Source organism: Mus pahari, chromosome 10, assembly GCF_900095145.1.
Source record: "Mus pahari chromosome 10, PAHARI_EIJ_v1.1, whole genome shotgun sequence".
Taxonomy (NCBI): domain Eukaryota; kingdom Metazoa; phylum Chordata; class Mammalia; order Rodentia; family Muridae; genus Mus; species Mus pahari.
Window position 1 is genome coordinate 112,131,705 of NC_034599.1, and position 17,537 is coordinate 112,149,241.

The 17,537-nt window shown below is 42.2% G+C and overlaps 1 protein-coding gene across 1 annotated transcript in view; it reads right to left on the reverse strand.

The window, feature by feature from the left end:
* The window catches only part of Oxsr1 (oxidative stress responsive kinase 1), a 95,288-nt gene that overhangs the window by 8,651 nt on the left and 69,100 nt on the right, over positions 1–17,537 (reverse strand). The window contains exons 10-14 of the mRNA XM_021206890.1: positions 16,508–16,573; positions 11,141–11,263; positions 6,935–6,970; positions 2,797–2,943; positions 771–835 (exon numbers count right to left, since the gene is read on the reverse strand). Of these exons, the coding sequence (XP_021062549.1) occupies positions 771–835; positions 2,797–2,943; positions 6,935–6,970; positions 11,141–11,263; positions 16,508–16,573 (437 nt within the window). The remainder of the gene's footprint in view (positions 1–770; positions 836–2,796; positions 2,944–6,934; positions 6,971–11,140; positions 11,264–16,507; positions 16,574–17,537) is intronic.

The window sequence follows — 17,537 nt, forward strand, 5'->3', positions numbered from 1 at the left end:
TGGTTGTGAGCCACCATGTGGTTGCTGGGATTTGAACTCAGGACCTTTGGAAGAGCAGTCAGTGCTCTTAACCACTGAGCCATCTCTCCAGCCCGGAAACCATTTTAAATAGCTCTTGTGGACTCTACCTATAACTTTACAGAGAAGATAGCCTGCAATTCCTGTGTGGTCGGTCCTCTACTGCGTGGTACTTCAGTGGCATACTTTAACACTGAAAGAAGACCTAGCCTGTCTTTGAGCTATTTTTTTTTTTCATATTTATTTATGACTACAAACAATATAACACCCAAATTTATTTTACAAAGACAATTATAGAATCTTGATCCCAACTATTAGTAGGGATAAGGTTGAAACACAGATCTGATACCAATGATGTTTCTTCCTGAGCAAACCCCCTAGGCCTTTCTGTGCATCCCACCACGAACCAATGACAACACAGGCAGTGAAACAGAGAAGCTACAAACTTCGCAGGTTGTTCCTGAGTTCATACGCCCACAAACCCCATCGTTAGACTCCTCCTCAGAGGAACAGCCAATGTTGCCACTGCCCCCAGCATCCTCCATTACAACCCAGATGGCCACACTGCAAATGCACATGCTGCTCCCTGCTAAGCAGCTATGCACAGCAGTCACCGAACCTGTTAAGAGCTGGATTCTCAAACAACCAGAAATTCATGTTGGAAACACATACAGTGCTCTGCAGTAGCATACTCTAAGGCCCAGCAATGACAACATCTCTAGAGTACTCAGAAACAGCAAATGCTCACTTACCTTAATCTTAGCACTAGACTGATAGGGATCTTGGTCTCCTGGGACCGTTCTCCTGAAGACTGAGCCTGAAATACATTGACATAGAGTCCCTGTCAGGAACATGAAGCAAGCCATCTAAGAAAGAAACTTGGCAGAAGTTTCCATTCTCCCCAGCCTAAGTCCTTGTAGTCCCCAAGACAGCCCTTGTAGTGGGAGGGGCCACCTCCAAATGATCAACAAAAGGCAGCTATCAGCTAAGTCAGATGGACTCAGAAAGTTAATTTCTAAGGACAGGCCTAAAGTAGCTGTCTCCCAGGACTCCATTCAATTCAAGATTCAGGGTTTGTTGAAATCTTTCTGAAACCTGTAAAGCTTTGCTTGCTGGAGGACATACATTCTATTTGTTTAACATAATTCCAATCTTTCTGTCAGTTTTTCTAAGACACTGTGTTTTTTCCATGTGAGAGATAAAGGAAGGGAAATCAACCATGTGACTAAGTAGAAGTACTCAGAGCCGTGGTCTCCGGGGACAGAACACAAGATGAAGATATATTAAAGAACAAAAGGAAACTTCAGAACTGCCATTTCTTCTCACCTAGCATTTCTTTTTGTCTTTTTTTTTAAGACTTATTTATTTATTATATGTAAATACATTGTAGCTGTCTTCAGACACTCCAGAAGAGGGCATCAGATCTCCTTACAGATGGTTGTGAGCCACGATGTGGTTGCTGGGATTTGAACTCAGGACCTTTGGAAGAGCAGTCAGTGCTCTTAACTGCTAAGCCCTCTCTCCAAACCCCATTAATAAACGAGCTGAAACTGAAACTCTTACTCAGCTAAACAGCATACTACCATGTAATACAGAGTACCAGATGGAACCACAGTTACTCAGCATGCAGGGACTCGCAGAAGCCATTACTACCCAGAGACTGTCACCACACTACAACTTAATGACAATTGTGTGTACTTAAGTAAATATTACCCCTAGTTTAACAAAGGTAATTCTCATAAAATAGACAAGTATCTTCAACAGAATACATTAGATAAGAGAAAGCCTGAATAAGCAGCACACTCAGCATTAATGAGTGTGAGTGAGCAAAGGGGAAACTGATGGCTGACTCTCCAGGCTCAGAGGAAACTCCTCCACTGCACTCGGCTTCCTTAAACTTCACAAGGATCTAATGAAGAACTGACAATATGCTACCAGAATTTTTGTACTTGGTATATTTTCTTTCTTTCTTTTTTTTTTTTTTAATGGGTTGGAGAGACAGCTCAGTGGTTAAGAGCACTGATTGCTCTTCCAGAGGTCCTGAGTTCAAATCCCAGCAACTAACATGGTGGATCACAATCATCTGTAAAGGGATCTGATGCCCTCTCTCTTCTGTTGTGTCTGAATACAGCTATAATTGTACTTATACATAAAATAAATAAATCAATCTTAAAAAAAAAAAAAGATAAGGATAAAGAAAGGATAACAGGTGTGTCCCCACCCCACCCCCCCCAAAAAAAAGAAAAGAAAAAAGAAAGCTTTTGGGGCTGGTGAGTTGGCTCAGTGGGTAAGAGCACCCGACTGCTCTTCTGAAGGTCAGGAGTTCAAATCCCAGTAACCACATGGTGGCTCAGAATCTTTAAAAAAAAAAAAAAAAAAAAAGATTTATTTATTTATTATATGTAAGTACACTGTAGCTGTCTTCAGATACTCCAGAAGAGGGCATCAGATCTTGTTACGGATGGTTATGAGCCACCATGTGGTTGCTGGGATTTGAACTCAGGACCTTTGGAAGAACACTTGTGTGTTCTTACCCGCTAAGTCCTTTTTCACCAGCCCCCTGGTATGTTTTCATAACTGACTTATTTTGATGCTTAAAATCCTGTGTGATCCTTATAAAGCTCTTTTATTAGTACCTGTAACACTATCAGTTATTAGTACCTGCAACACTATCAGGACAGAGTTTCTCACTTGTTCCTAACCAACGTATCAATGAGCACTACTACTGTTCTATCATCTGCCCACGGGCGACGGGCCAGGAAAATAGTCCCCACTTACCTGTGCTGGTTTTGCTGGCTCTGCAGGGGGCAGGAGAGAGACTTGAGCTGGCTGTGTGGGCATCTGGCCAGCTGGCTGAGGTAGATGCGCAGAAATCTGTTCTGGAACTTGAAGCAAAGTCCCCATGGGCTCAGCTGCCGAGAAGAGCTGCAGGAAAGACATGCAGTGCTGCAGAGTGAGTAGGAGAGCTCTGCCCCATCTCAGTGGGCACCTGGGGCTAGGTTCAAACTTCTGTGCCAGGTGATACTCACAGGCTGTCTTAATTCTGAATTATTACTACTTCGCTGTACTTGTCTGGACTATATAATCTTCAATATTTCTAAGCATTCTAAACTCTTTTTGGTTTTGGTTTTTATAGAGGAGTGTTTTGTTGTTTTAGTAAACAGGCTGGTCTGCAACTTGCTAGGTAGACGAGGCTAATCTCCACTCACTTCCCAAGTATGGGAGTACACACGTGTGCCATCATACCTGTCTAGCAACGTTCTGAGGTATAACCTGTGAAAGATGGACCCAGTGGGAGGGACTGGGTTGTCACTGCCCGACCTCTGGAAAAGGGAGAGTACATTTGTACTCTGTGAGGAAGGGTTGAATGACTGACAGACAACTAACAACCACAATACACAAAGAACCCAAAAGACAAAAGAATCAAGGAAATGAATGATCCAATTTACAAGTGTTCTAGGAATCTAAACAGAATTATTCTCAACAGAAGGAATGAAAATGGCCTAGAAACACCTCAAGATGTACAGTGTGCCCTGTCCTAAGCAACCACAGAAATGAAAATTGAAACAACTCTGGCATTTCACCACCCCAATCAGAACTGCAGATCAACAAACCAACTGACACCCAGTGCAGGTGGGGGCAGGGAAATGGCAGTTAGAAATTAGAAATAAATCTACCATGGGAATCCAGCAAGGCCACTCCTGGATATGCCAAGGACTTACTACCCCACCCCACAGACGCCTGCTCGGCAATGTTCATGGCTTCTCTGTCCACTACAGCCAGTAAATGGAACAACTTTAAATGCCCTTCAGCCAGTAAGTAGACAAAGACATAGACAGTGTGGCTCATTTATACTGAGCTGTAAAGAAAACCGAGGCCATGAACTTCCCAGGTAAAAAGTAGACCAAGAAATCACAGACACCGAGAACCGACCAGGGCTGGGGTGAACTGGGAGCCGACCAGCAGGAAGTGTGGGGGGGGAGGAGGAGATGAGTACAGTACAGGGAGGAGAGCAAGAGAAGGAAGGAAGGACACGGGGCCAAGAGCAGTCAGGCTGTCCAAGGAGTCCTTCCATTGGATATTTACGTAGATATTTACTTACTATGACACACAAGTATATTACAGAAGGAGGCCGAGGCAGGAAGGTAAGAAGGACAAAGCTAGACAGGTTCCCTAGTGAGATCTTGTCTGAGGGTAGAGGAGGATAGGAAGTGTTGTAAATAACACAGACACTAGTCGCTGGATGCTTCAAATGTTTAATACGATTTAATTAGCCAATCTAGAGGAAAGCCAGAGCTTGATTATAAAACTAAGCTAAACATATTTAAAATTAGCTACTGGGAAAAATATCGATGTAAGTGAAAATATTTTACTACTAAAAGAAAAGTCAAGGGGCAATAATAAAGTCTTACTTTTGACAGAATATAATGACACTCAGTCAGACAGACAGACCGACACACACACACACACACACACACACACACACACACACACTCCTTCCCTAACACTATAAGGAAAATCCAAGGAGAGCAGTTGGAAAAATGACTCAGTGGTTAGGAGGACTTACTGCTCTTGCAGAGGACCAGAGTTTGGTTCTCAGAACCCGTATCAGGCAGATAATAACTGCCTGCAATTCCAGCCCAGGGATCTGATGCAGTCTCTCACCTCTGTAAACACCCACACCTGTGTGCTCCTATATACATACATATATACATAAAAATTTAAGTTAAATTTAGAATTAAAAAACAAGGAGGATAAGGATAAAACTTAATGAAACTTTTATGTTCATTAATCCCATAGTAAAAAGCTCGTACTTGTGTTAGATTTTGACAGAAAAATAGAAGTTAAAGATTAGTTCTGAGTAAGTTCATGTATTATTAATAGAATTTCAAAAGGCCAGCTTCCACACTGTATGTCCACATGATTATCTACCTTAAAGGCCAAAATGATCTAGAAAACAGAGAAATAAATGTGAAACGTCCCAGCACTGCATAAAAGCAAGCACGGGAGTACAGCCTATAGCCCTAGCCCCGAGGAGGCAGAAGCACAAGTTCAGCATCTGGGTCAGCCTCGACTACGTAAGTGAGACGGCGGTCAGACTGGGCTATGACATCCTGTCACCAAAACAAAAGCAAGAGTCAGGGAGAGTAAATATGAAAATGTGAAATATCAGAATACTGTTGTAGGGAAGCCAAATGGTACCGCACTAGCGCTGACGACAACAAAACTGCAGAGCACTGCGGCACACACTTGTAGTCCCAATACCTAGATGCTGAGGCAGTGGGATTGTGAGTCTGAGGCCCTGGACTACAAAGTAGTACCTTGCCTCAAACCAAGCAAGTTGAAAACATAAACAGAATTCCCACAGTTTAGCAGTTTCACTTCTAGCAAACTGAGAGCAGGTGTTACACACTGACGTTCATAATAGCAGTATCTACTACTCAAAAGACAAAAGCACTTCAACTTGCAGATGTCATCTGAGAGCTGCTACACCACGGATGCACCATAAGGACATTGTGTGGGGAAACAGCCGGCAGGAAAATAAAACCCTGCGACTCCACCAATACGGAGCACACAGGGTAGTCAGCTGTTCTGACCTGCCAGCTTCCAATAATGACACAGAGACAATTATTATTTATTAAAACGCATACCTTAGCATAGTCAATTTCCCAATTAGCTCGTATAACTTCATTAGCTCATCTATACTAGTCCAAGTTTGCAGCCAACTCTCACAATGTCTCAGTTTCTCTGACTTCCTCCCTCTGGCTGGCAACTTCCACACTTCTCAATTCTTCCTACAGTTTCTATCTCTGTCCAGAAGTTCTGTTCTTCCTCTTGTGCCTCCAGGCTGTCAGCCCTTTATTAAACCAATGAGAAGGTGAAGGAGGTGAATGTTTACAAAATATGAAGCAGGTTCTGAACAACTGGAATAACAATACCAAAGTCCATTCTCAGCTCTCTATTGGTAGGAAATCAACATTTGAATAATGCAGAGACAACCTTTTCATAGTACACAAAGATTATCCTAACAAGACAGGGATTCCCTGTGTATCCCTGGCTATCATGGAATTCACTCTGTAGACCAGGCTGGCCTCAAAATGAGAGAACCTTCTGCCTCTGTCTCTCAATCTTTTGGGAGGGGAGGGGGGTAAAGAGCAAGGTCTCAATGTATTCCAAGCTAACTCTGAACTCATTATGTAGCCAAGAAGGATCTTGAACCTTTAATCCTGCTACCTGCCAAACGCTGGGATTACAGGGATATGCATCACACTTAGTTTTATGCAGCACTGGGGATGGAACTCAAGGCTTCTGCCATGCTACTGTCAAAGCCATCACCTCAGCCCCAACGGAGGACGGGTGGGTCTGCGCAGGATGTCAGGCCTTGGAAGGACAGTGACCCCAGGCGTACTGGGAGTGAGGAATGGGAACACACAGCAGTGGGAGTGTGTCAGCTACGCAAGGGTTGGTAGTTAAGATACACGAGATTATTCTGAGTACATAAATCATGTACACAGTAATGCACGTAAACAGCATACTATGCCCACAAATTAAGAGCAAATGTAAGTTTTTAAATCACATACCATACAAAAAGAGAATTTGCTACCAGAAAGAAGAACATACAACACAACAGGCCAGGAAGTCACATCCCTCTGGTAGTAAGAAGGACAGTCCAGGCTACAGGGCAAGGTTTGTGGGATTTCCTATCACTTTCCACTTCAAGCAGGCCAAACCTACAAACAACTCAGCAAGCAAGGAAGCCAAATTAAAGTCTGGCTGGTATAATAAATGCCTCATTAACATTTAATCACACAGAGATACACAGAGACAAAAACAGACTGCTTGAACAAGCTTAATATTAAGAACAAAATAAAATGTCTATATTTTAACAAGAGCTTGATAACCTCCAGTTACTTACCTCAGAATTTGATAATGAGTCTTTTACTCGGGGAGACTGAAAGAGACACAAAAAGAGATGCTTATTAACTGAGACGGTAAGATGACTTGCGGTCAGTTTCAAATACTGAATTCCAAGAAACTGCAAGCAATGCTAACTGTAGGTCACTCTGTTCCATTCGGATCCATAAACTAACTCGAATCTAAGTTTTCTGAGAAGAGAAAGCTGTTGTGGTATCATTACAGTCCTTGACTAGGTAGTCAATACTGAACATATCAATATACTTACTGTATTACAAGTTAATAGGGACAGCCAGGCATGGTGTCTCAGGCATGTGACACCAGTACTCAGGAGGCAGAGGCAAGCAGATCTCTCCAAGCCAGTCTATAAATTGAGTTCCAGTCCAGCCAGGGCTACATAGTGAGACACACACACCCTCACCCACCCACCCCTGCACTGATCTCAAACAGAATAGAATATAACACAGCAAAACAAAAAGAAAACTGAACGAAGAAGTTTTATAGGCAAACACCCAGATGGTCTGAGTTCCCAGGAAGTAGAGGTCACCCTCCAAAGCAAATCTCTTCATTGACCATAAGCTTATTATGTACCTATGATCAATTACTGAGGGTTTCACTGACCATAAGCTTATTATGTACCTATGGCCATTACAGAGGAAACTCTACACCTTCAAGCTAGTTATCAACATATATTCTAAGTCCCATTATAAATGTTCTTGCAGCCGGGCATGGTGGCACATGCCTTTAATCCCAGCACTCAGAAGGCAGAGGCAGGTGGATTTCTGAGTTCGAAGCCAGTCTGGTCTACAGAGTGAGTTACAGGACAGCCAGGGCTATACAGAGAAACCCTGTCTCGAAAATAAACAAACAAACAAACAAACGGTCTTGCATGTGCATGTTTATTGCTATCTACAACAGCTACATGTCCATTAATAGAAAACTGGATAAAATAAATGTGCTAAGTATACAATGGAATTTTATTCAGCCATAAAGAAAAACAAAAGCAGAGCTGAAGAGGTCTGCAATCCTATAGGTTGAACAACAATATGAACTAACCAGCACCCCCAGAGCTCATGTCTCTAGCTGCATATGTAGCAGAAGATGGTCTAGTCAGCCATCATTGGGAAGAGAGGCCCCTTGGTCTTGCAAACTTTATATGCCCCAGTACAGGGGAATGAACACCAGGGCCAAGAAGGGGAAGTAGATGGGTAGGTTAGCATGGGGGGAAGGTATAGGGGACTTTGGGGATAGCATTTGAAATATAAATGAAGTAAATACCTAATAAAAATTGAAAAAAAAAACACATAAAAAACAAAAAACAAAAAAACAAAAAGCATGGCATTTGCACGAAAATGAGTAAAATTGGAAATCATTAGATTGAATGGAAACCAGCCAGTCTGTAAAAGACAAATACACATGTGGTGTCTATATTCAAACTTTCATTTTTATTTGCATTTTCAGTGAGTCTAGAAAGAGAAACATAAAAGTTGAAGATCATATTTTCCTAGGGTTGGTTTGGAAATCATGAGATGCATGTGGCAAGAAAACAGAACACAAGAGATATTGGAAGGGAGGAAGGAGAACCAGGAAGACGTGAGCTGGAAACAAAGAAGGGGATGGAGCAGGAACATGGCCATGAACAAGACATCAAGAAGGTGTGAACTGAATGCAGCGCAAAACCTACCACTTTGTATACTACTTGTTAAGTTGATTTTAAGAATTCTCAAGCCGGGTGTGGTGGTGCACGCCTGGTCTACAGAGTGAGTTCCAGGACAGCCAGGGCTATACAGAGAAACCCTGTCTCAAAAAAACCAAAAAAAAAAAAAAAAAACCAAAAAAAAAAAAAAAAACTCAAGGTAAATAAAAACAAAAACTAAAATGAGAATAATTATGTGGCTGAGTATGGCACAACTGTATATATGCATGAAGGAATTTAAGCCAGAGCACAGATACATATATAGGTTTCCAGGTTTAAAGCTGTCAGTCTTAACAGCCAAGACATGGAACCTGGTAAGAGGTCCATCAACAAGGATTCCATTTTCAAGAGATGAATGAAAATGCAGGCAAAGTTAATAAGCACAACTCAGATAAACTATATAATTTTCTGTTACATGAAGAACCTAGGCTAGAAGAGATGGCAGAGAGAAGAGAGGAACGGACACATAGCATGGCACACAACCAAATAAGCAGACAGAGAGATGGAGGCTGTGCACAGGAGAGCAGAGGGAAGGCTGTGCTGGAGGAGGACACTGGGGACGGCAGCAGGAGATGAGGACAAAGTGCAGAGGTGCGCAGATAGGAACATATGCCAAGGGAGCCCACGACCCTACATGGCAACTAAACCCTTCTACTTATAAATCACAGACTTACTGGTAAGCAATGGGCGAAATTCACCTTGCCAAGTACCCAATGAATAAGGCCAACAGCCTGCCTAAGGCAGTGTCGATACTGAAGCAAAGGGAAGCAGCAAGAATGTCAGTGTTAACAAAGAGACATCACAAACGGTGTCTGTAGCGGTATTACTTATCTTTTAAAAACTAAATAGCAACATGAAAATAAAATAAGGGGAAACAATACATAAACGTCTGGTATTAAACAGGCAGCTATGTGGGGACACAAAAGGCAAAAGAATAACCATCTGCACTATTGCAACACCTAACATGGGACAGACTGGAGAGGCTGTGAAGAAGATAAAGAAATGGTAAGTAATCTTGAAGGACAGAACAGGAACTATCCAAAATTAGAAAAGAAACAAATGTTGACCATTTGTGTGTTTTGCAGGACTTTTCTAAACTTAATGCTTAATATATATTTGTCAATTTTCATTGGCACGGTCTTAAAAAACTTAGCCCACCTTTATTCCCAGTACTAAGGAGCAAAGGCAGGAGGATCTCTGTGAGTCTGAGGCCAGAATGCTCAGAGATCTCTAGGACAGTCAGCTCTGCAGAGAGACTGCCTCAAAAAACAAAACAAAAACAAAGCGGTCCTAAGAACTCCATGGGAGTAGATCCCACAAGGCAAACATGCCCATTATGAAACTTACCCACTCCAAAAGAAAGACCTCAAGGCTTCTAGCACAAGCACGGATGTACAAACACAGACACAGACAGAGACACATAGACACATGGGGCAGACACAAGATATTCAGTATATAACAAATAAAGAAGTCCACTATTCCTCTCCAAATAAAGCATATTATGTTGCAAGGCCTTCTAGTTACAATTCTACAATTTTAGAGTTTTGGTTTATTTAAAAACACAGAAACAGGCTTGGAAAAATTGCTCAGTGGTTAAGAGCACTGACTGTTCTTCCAGAGATCCTGAGTTCAATTCTCAGCTACACATGATGGCTCTCAACCATCAGTAATAAGATCTGATGCCCTCTTCTGGTGTGTCTGAAGACAACTACAGTGTACTCATACAGAAAATAAATAAATAAATAAATCTTTAAAACAAAAAACCACAGAAACATAAAAATGTGCTTTTGTCTTAATCTGGTTCAAGGATGTGACATGGGACTGCTTCAGACTGTCCACAGCAGATGACTACCATTTATTTGCCTCATGCTATAGAAGGAGCTTGATCCTGCCAGCTGCAGACAGTTTTTGCGACTGTGTGACATTTGGAATTCTGGGAACTTTTCAGAGGGTTTGTAAATTGTAGCACTGCACACACACCGCGGGGAGAGGGGGTGCTTGTTGGTTGTTATTGGTTGGTTGAGGTCTGCTAAGAAGTCACACACAAAGAAGAAACAAGAAGAAATTAGATATTCTGACAGGGAAGATCAAACCTGCCCCGAGGAACTTGACACCCTAAACGGTAGGAAGTAGTCTAAGGATAACAGCGCCCCCTTCAGACCCATGACTTTATTCAGAGAACCCTTTCCTTTCCTCTCTATCCTTTTTAGCTCTTACTGGTGTTAGTGGTTTCAAAGGGTAGAAGAAAGAAGAAGTCACAGGGTAGCAGACAACAGCTATATCTAGCCATTAGTACTATCCATTAACTCTCCACACCAAGATGGTTTTCCCCTCTAGACATGGCTATGTTAACATATCCTAAATGATATCACATCAAGAGACTGACATTCGAATTTGCTATATAAGTAGAAAATCCTGTCTGTGGCACTTGTCTTCTTTCTGTTTTAGCTCTTCCAGCTGTAACAAGACTCAGAGGCAACTCTACAGTCTACACTGTCAAATGTGACTTACCCTGAGCTGAGAAATAGCAGCTTTCCCTTCCTCGCTCTCCTCATCAAACTCATCGTCACTCCACTCCCAGCCTCCGTCCTCTGTCTTATGGAGACGGCCGCTGGAGCCGGGGACTCTGCGGACCTGAGCAAGAAAGGCATGTGGGTTAAGAAAGTACTTTGTACACACTTAACAGGAACCTCTATTTATTTCCCATCCCTCTATCACCTAAATAAAACAGTAACTGAGTCATGTGTCCCTAAAACATCACATCCTCCAACCCTCAATCTGTTCTACCCAGACTTTAACCACAATCCTCTTTACTCTGAACCCCAATAATACTGTTTATGTTAGGGCATAAGGGAAAAAAAAATCTAACATATTCACACACCAAGACATTAAAGGGGAGGAAAGACAGTTCCAAACACACTGCAGACAAGCCCAAGGGAAAGAATCCATTCTTTTTCCAATGTTTTATTTCCTCTTTTGGGTCAGGACCTAACTGTATAGCTCTGGCTAGCCTGTAACTTGAAGTCTAGACCAGGCTGTGACATTGATCGGCTACCTGTCTCCAACGTTTTGGGATTAAAGAGGTGCACCAACATGCCCAGCTTCAACTTTTTAATTCAAAATTATAAATTATACTTCACAGAGATTCAAGAGTTTAGGAGCCAAGCAAGTAGAGACAGGCAAAGGATGTAGCTCAATGGTCAAACACTAGCCTAGGAAACAAGGCCCCGAGATCAATGCTCAGTACTGGAGGTGTGGGATGGATACTACATGCCAGCCAAAGTGCCCAGTTCTTAGATGAGAGCAAAAGGACCAGGCATTCAAAGCCACCAGTGACAATAAGTGAGTTAAGAGGGCAGCCTGGGGGCTGGTGAGATGGCTCAGCAGGTAAGAGCACTGACTGCTCTTCCGAAGGTCCTGAGTTCAAATCCCAGCAACCACATGGTAGCTCACAACCATCCATAACGAGATCTGACGCCCTCTTCTGGTGTGTCTGAAGACAGCTACAGTGTACTTATGTATAATAATAAATAAATCTTTGGGCCAGAACAAGCAGGGACCGAGTGAGCTGAGGTCCAAAATACAATTCCCAACAGCCACATGAAGGCTCAACCAGCTGTACAGCTACAGTGTACTCATATACATAAAAATAAATAAATCTTAAAAAAAAAAAAAAGAGGGCAGCCTGAGCTACATGAGACCCTGACTCAACCAAACCAAACCAAACCAAACCAAGTTGATTATCTTCTTCCTAACTTTAGCTTTCTTTGGAAAGTTATATTCATCTCTGTCTTAGTCAGGGTTTCTATTCCTCCACAAACATCATGACCAAGAAGCAAGTTGGGGAGGAAAGGGTTTATTCAGCTTACATTTTCCACATTGCTGTTTATCACCAAAGGAAGTCAGGACTGGAACTCAAGCAGGTCAGAAAGCAGGAGCTGATGCAGAGGCCATGGAGGGATGTTCTTTACTGGCTTGCTTCCACTGGCTTGCTCAGCCTACTCTCTTATAGAACCAAGGCTACCAGCCCAGAGATGGCACCACCCACAAGGGGCCCTCCCCACTTGATCACTAACTGAGAAAATGCCTTACAGGTGGATCTTATGGAGGCATTTCCCCAACTAAAGCTCCTTTCTCTGTGATAACTCCAGCTGTGTCAAGTTGACACAAAATTAGCCAGTACAATCTCTCTACTGGGTATATAGCATTACTGCTTGATATTGGGTGGAGGTGTCGATTTTAGGAGTTATCAATGTATGGGATTTTCCACAGTGGAAGATGAACATTTCACTATAATCTGTGTCCTACTCTCTTCTGAAAATCTTGCTTAGTAATCTCTTCTCCTTACATTTAGAAAAAGTACGTATTCCACCACAGTTATCTTCTTTAAGGAGCCTCAAAAGAGCCCAAGGAAGCTTCCTGGATCTCATGACTTTCGGTCTTATGTACTTCCTCCAGAATTGCCATGGTACATTTATTAAAGCCAACTATTTTTTCAAATTTTAATTTGTACTGTGTATGAGTGTTTGCCTGAATGTATCTGTTTACCACTTGATGGAGGCTACAGAGGCCAGAGATGGTCTTGGATTCCCCTGGAACTGGGAGTAACAGTCATGAACCACTATGTGCGTGCTGGGAAGTGAACTAGGTCCTCTGAAAGAGCAGACAGTATCCTTAACCACTGAGCCATTGTCACAGCCCCTTTCCTCAATTCCATCTTAAACTGGACTCAAGACATGGTTAGGAAGAGGGTCCAGCCCAGAGGACCCAGGCTAACACTGACCTGAAAACCTCCTCCAAGTCCTAGCTTTCATGGTACAGAAGGCGCCAAACAAGCTTCTGACGGAGGGAAGCAACCAATAGTCCTACCCGCTACACCTATGAACCACAACAGTCAGCACTGCGGCCATTCGATGCCGACCTCTACACCTTGGTGGGAATGAGCAGCTCTAATTGGACCTAAGGCCTGCTCAACAAAAGGGAAACTATGCCTAGTACTAGAAATCTAACCCAGTACTAGTACTAGAAATCTAACCCAGTACTAGTACTAGAAATCTAACCACCTACCCAGGGCTAAGGGGGTCAAGGGCCTTGAAGGAAAACCTACAGCTGTCACTCTTCCTAAGCCACCATAATCTCTAACCACATTCAGAATATTTGTCCTTATACTCATAAGTGTAGCCTATACCCCCATCAAGGAAACTCACTTTGCTAAGATGGAGCCCACTACAGAAAACTGCAACCAATCAGCATGTAAGGTATAGATCCATCACAACTGACCAGTCCACAACACAACCCCTGTACCTCAGGCTCAGGGGACAGGTCCAAAGATGGGGTTTTGACCAATTTTTTTATTACTCTTTTCAATTTACTACTATGAATAATGATCTCTTCTTAAAATAATAGCTCCACTGAGATGTAAGTCATATACCACACGATTTACACAATGAGAGATGTTCAACTGACTGGATTTTTTTTGTATATGTAGAGTTGCATGAGTGTTACTACATCCAAATTGAGAACATGTTGATCACCATTCTTCACACACATCACGGCCATCAGAGGTCACTGCCTGTTTCTCTCCCACTTTCATCAGTTCTGGGAAACTGGCCTACTGCAGGTCTCTGTGTACTCTTGAACATCTCACACAGAATCATATAGTGTGTACTAATAACACATGTTTTAAAAGTATATTTGTGTTATAACATGGATCATTAAAAATGTTCCTGAACATTCCTGAACACACACACACACACACACACACACACCTACCTCTTTATATATATATATAAAGCGAGCTGAAAATACACTGAATCCACCTGCCCTAGCAAACACCAACAGTAAGTGTCACGTGACACTGGTGATGTGGCTGACTAGGAGCTGCCAGCCTCTCCAGGGAGCATGGAACTAGAAAATGTTTCTAGTGTGGTGCTCATTTCTCTTTCCCTCCCTACCTCCCTTTCCTTCTACCTTTTTAGATGAGGTCTCACTACATTGCTCAGTCTAAGTCTCAAACTCCTGAGCTCATGTGACCATACTGCCTCAACCTCCAGGTACTAACATTAGAAGTATGTAGTACTAACCCCGGCAGCTGCTACCAAATGACTTACCTTCTCATGCAATCACAATGGAAGCACTGGTAAGTGGAGAAGATCTGTAAATCGTATTTCGTTATGTGGACATAGGATATGTTACAGCTGCTCACAAAGATGCCTAAGCTAGCCTCTGCTTCCAACCCTTTTGTTTCAGCCGCCAAAATACTATAGGCGTATGGTTACAGGTGTATGCTATGCGACCCAGCTTGTGCTTCCCTTGTGATAAGAGTTCACTACTGATCTTAAAGGAATCACAGTGCAGACACCAAACAATTCCAATTAGGACGTACTGTCATTACAAGCATAGAGGTTTTAAACTGCAATCAAATTATTTGCAAGTGTTTACTGGGTACAAAGAAGTGACTTAACCCTACTGAGTATGGTGGTGACATAAGATTTTGTTCTAATAACAAAGAAAGGCTGTCATGTGTTAGATGGTGATAAATTCTTCAAAAAAGAAAAGCAGAACATGATGAAAGAGAGAGTTATGGGAAGGAATCATTGTAGGTCAGGAGGTCAGAGAAGAGAGTTATGGGAAGGAATCGTTGTAGGTCAGGTGGTCAGAGAAGAGAGTTATGGGAAGGAAGCACTGTTGGTCAGGTGGTCAGAGAAAACCTCTTTAGGAAGTGCTACACTAACGACCTACAGTGAAGAGGTGCAATGCACAGAGTGTTTCCCCATTCTGAACTTGCCATTCCTCAGACATCAGGTGTCAGTCATCTGGGATGACTGTGCCAAAGTCTGTGACTCAGCTAAGTGACAGCAGTTGATAAACAGGGGAAAGAAGAGGCTAGCTGTTCAGGAACACTATGGAAGTGTCCATATCTGCAGAATGGCAAAGCTCTGCGGTGAAGGCAAGCTGAGGTGCTCTGAGTGACTGTTAGTGAGACTATAAGCTCAGAAAATTCAACATACAAATGTTCTTCATGAAGTAAAACCTCTGGATAATGGCAGAAATCTCAACAAGTGAAATGTATGTGTAGTGAGTTTCTACCAGAAGGGTCCTACCATCCCAGGTAGGCCTTCTACTGTACCTATGGAAGAGAGGGTCTTGGTCTTCCCCCTCCAGTCTATCATCAACAGACATCCATAGGACAGTATTCCTTTCACATTTGCTAAATCTCCCTTAAGGGAGAAGAGCAAGGAAGATGGGATTTGATTTTGGTGAAATGGCAAATGTGTATTTTGTCCAAACTGAAACTTTAATGGATTCCTTATGTTCAAACGAACTTAGAAATAACACACACAAAACATAGTGCTTTGTTATAACATGCCTTGAGTTAGAGGCAATATATGACTTATACCCCAAGCTATAATTGCTATGCAAAATCTCCACCTCTGGATAGCCGGAAACAGTGATTCGACAGGATCTGAACGGACTCACTGCCTACCTTGCCATGCTTGCAGACAGCAGAGTAATACCTAAGCACACAGCTGACAGATATTTGCTGACTGGGTATATCAAATTCATCAAAAATAGATGAAAATAAATAATCCTCATTTCTATTTACAGAGTAGTACCCAGTTTAAAAATGTAAAACAACTGCCAGGCATGGTGGCGCATGCCTTTAATCCCAGCACTCAGGAGGCAGAGGCAGGTGGATTTCTGAGTTCGAGGCCAGCCTGTTCTACAAAGTGAGTTCCAGGACAGCCAGGGCTATACAGAGAAACCCTGTCTCGAAAAACCAAAAAGAAAAAAAAAAAAAGAAAAACAAACAAAAACAAAATTCCTTCAAGTCTATTCTAAGCAACCTAAGAAAATTGAATTAAACACCTAACTTACCTTTTTAGATCTTTCAGAAATGGTAGGTGCTCTCTGGAGTATTTTTTCTTGAAGAAATTCTTTATTCTGGAAAAGAAAATTCAGTTTCAGAAAGTCAGTTATTAGAAATTTTTACTGTACCAACCATGTGACACAGATGTCAGTCACAGTTAATATGTGGTAAATAAAGTGCACTGTGAAGAGATGAGGAGTTTCCACTCCAAAGGTTTTTATACAAAATTCCCATTATTTTTCAACTATAGACAAACCTTCAGTGTGTACTAGGAACCGTTTTCTAAGAAAAGCTCACTTTACTGTACATTCTTTGTGTTTGTTTTGTCCTACATTACCAAATACACTAATGCATTAAGTTGGGATATGAGGCATTTGGTAGATTAGCACTAAACCTTGAAATAAGAGCTCAATCTTCATAGACTGCTTTTACAATAGGAAAAAGAATGTTCATGTGTTTACAGATGTATGTGCATGTGTATGTACTATGCCCAGCATCTACCTTTTTTTTTGGTTTTGGTTTTGGTTTTTTGGTTTTTTTCGAGACAGAGTTTCTGTGTAGCCCTGGCTGTCCTCGAACTCAGAAATCCGCCTGCCTCTGCCTTCCAAGTGCTGGGATTAAAGGCATGCGCCACCACCACCCAGCTCTACCTTGTTTTTAAAGATCTCTTGCTTCGACTTGAGGCTCACCAATTAGCCAAGGCTTACTAGCCAAGGAGCTCTAGGGATCCATCTGTGTCCACTTCCCCAGTTAGGAAATTATAAGCCAAGTTTCCACACCTTACTATTTTTGTGGATTCTAGGGATCAAATTTATGTCGCCATGCTTATGTGGAAAGCATTTCACTCCAGCCAGAATATACACATAATATCTTTAGCAATTATTTTATTCACCATCACATCTCCAAATGTAATCATCTTAGAAATGCAACTGGACAGACAGCAGGGGCAACTGAGGAGCATCACATGAACACACACTCAGAAGCTGGGAGGAGCATCGCATGAACACACACTCAGAAGCTGGGAGGAGCATCGCATGA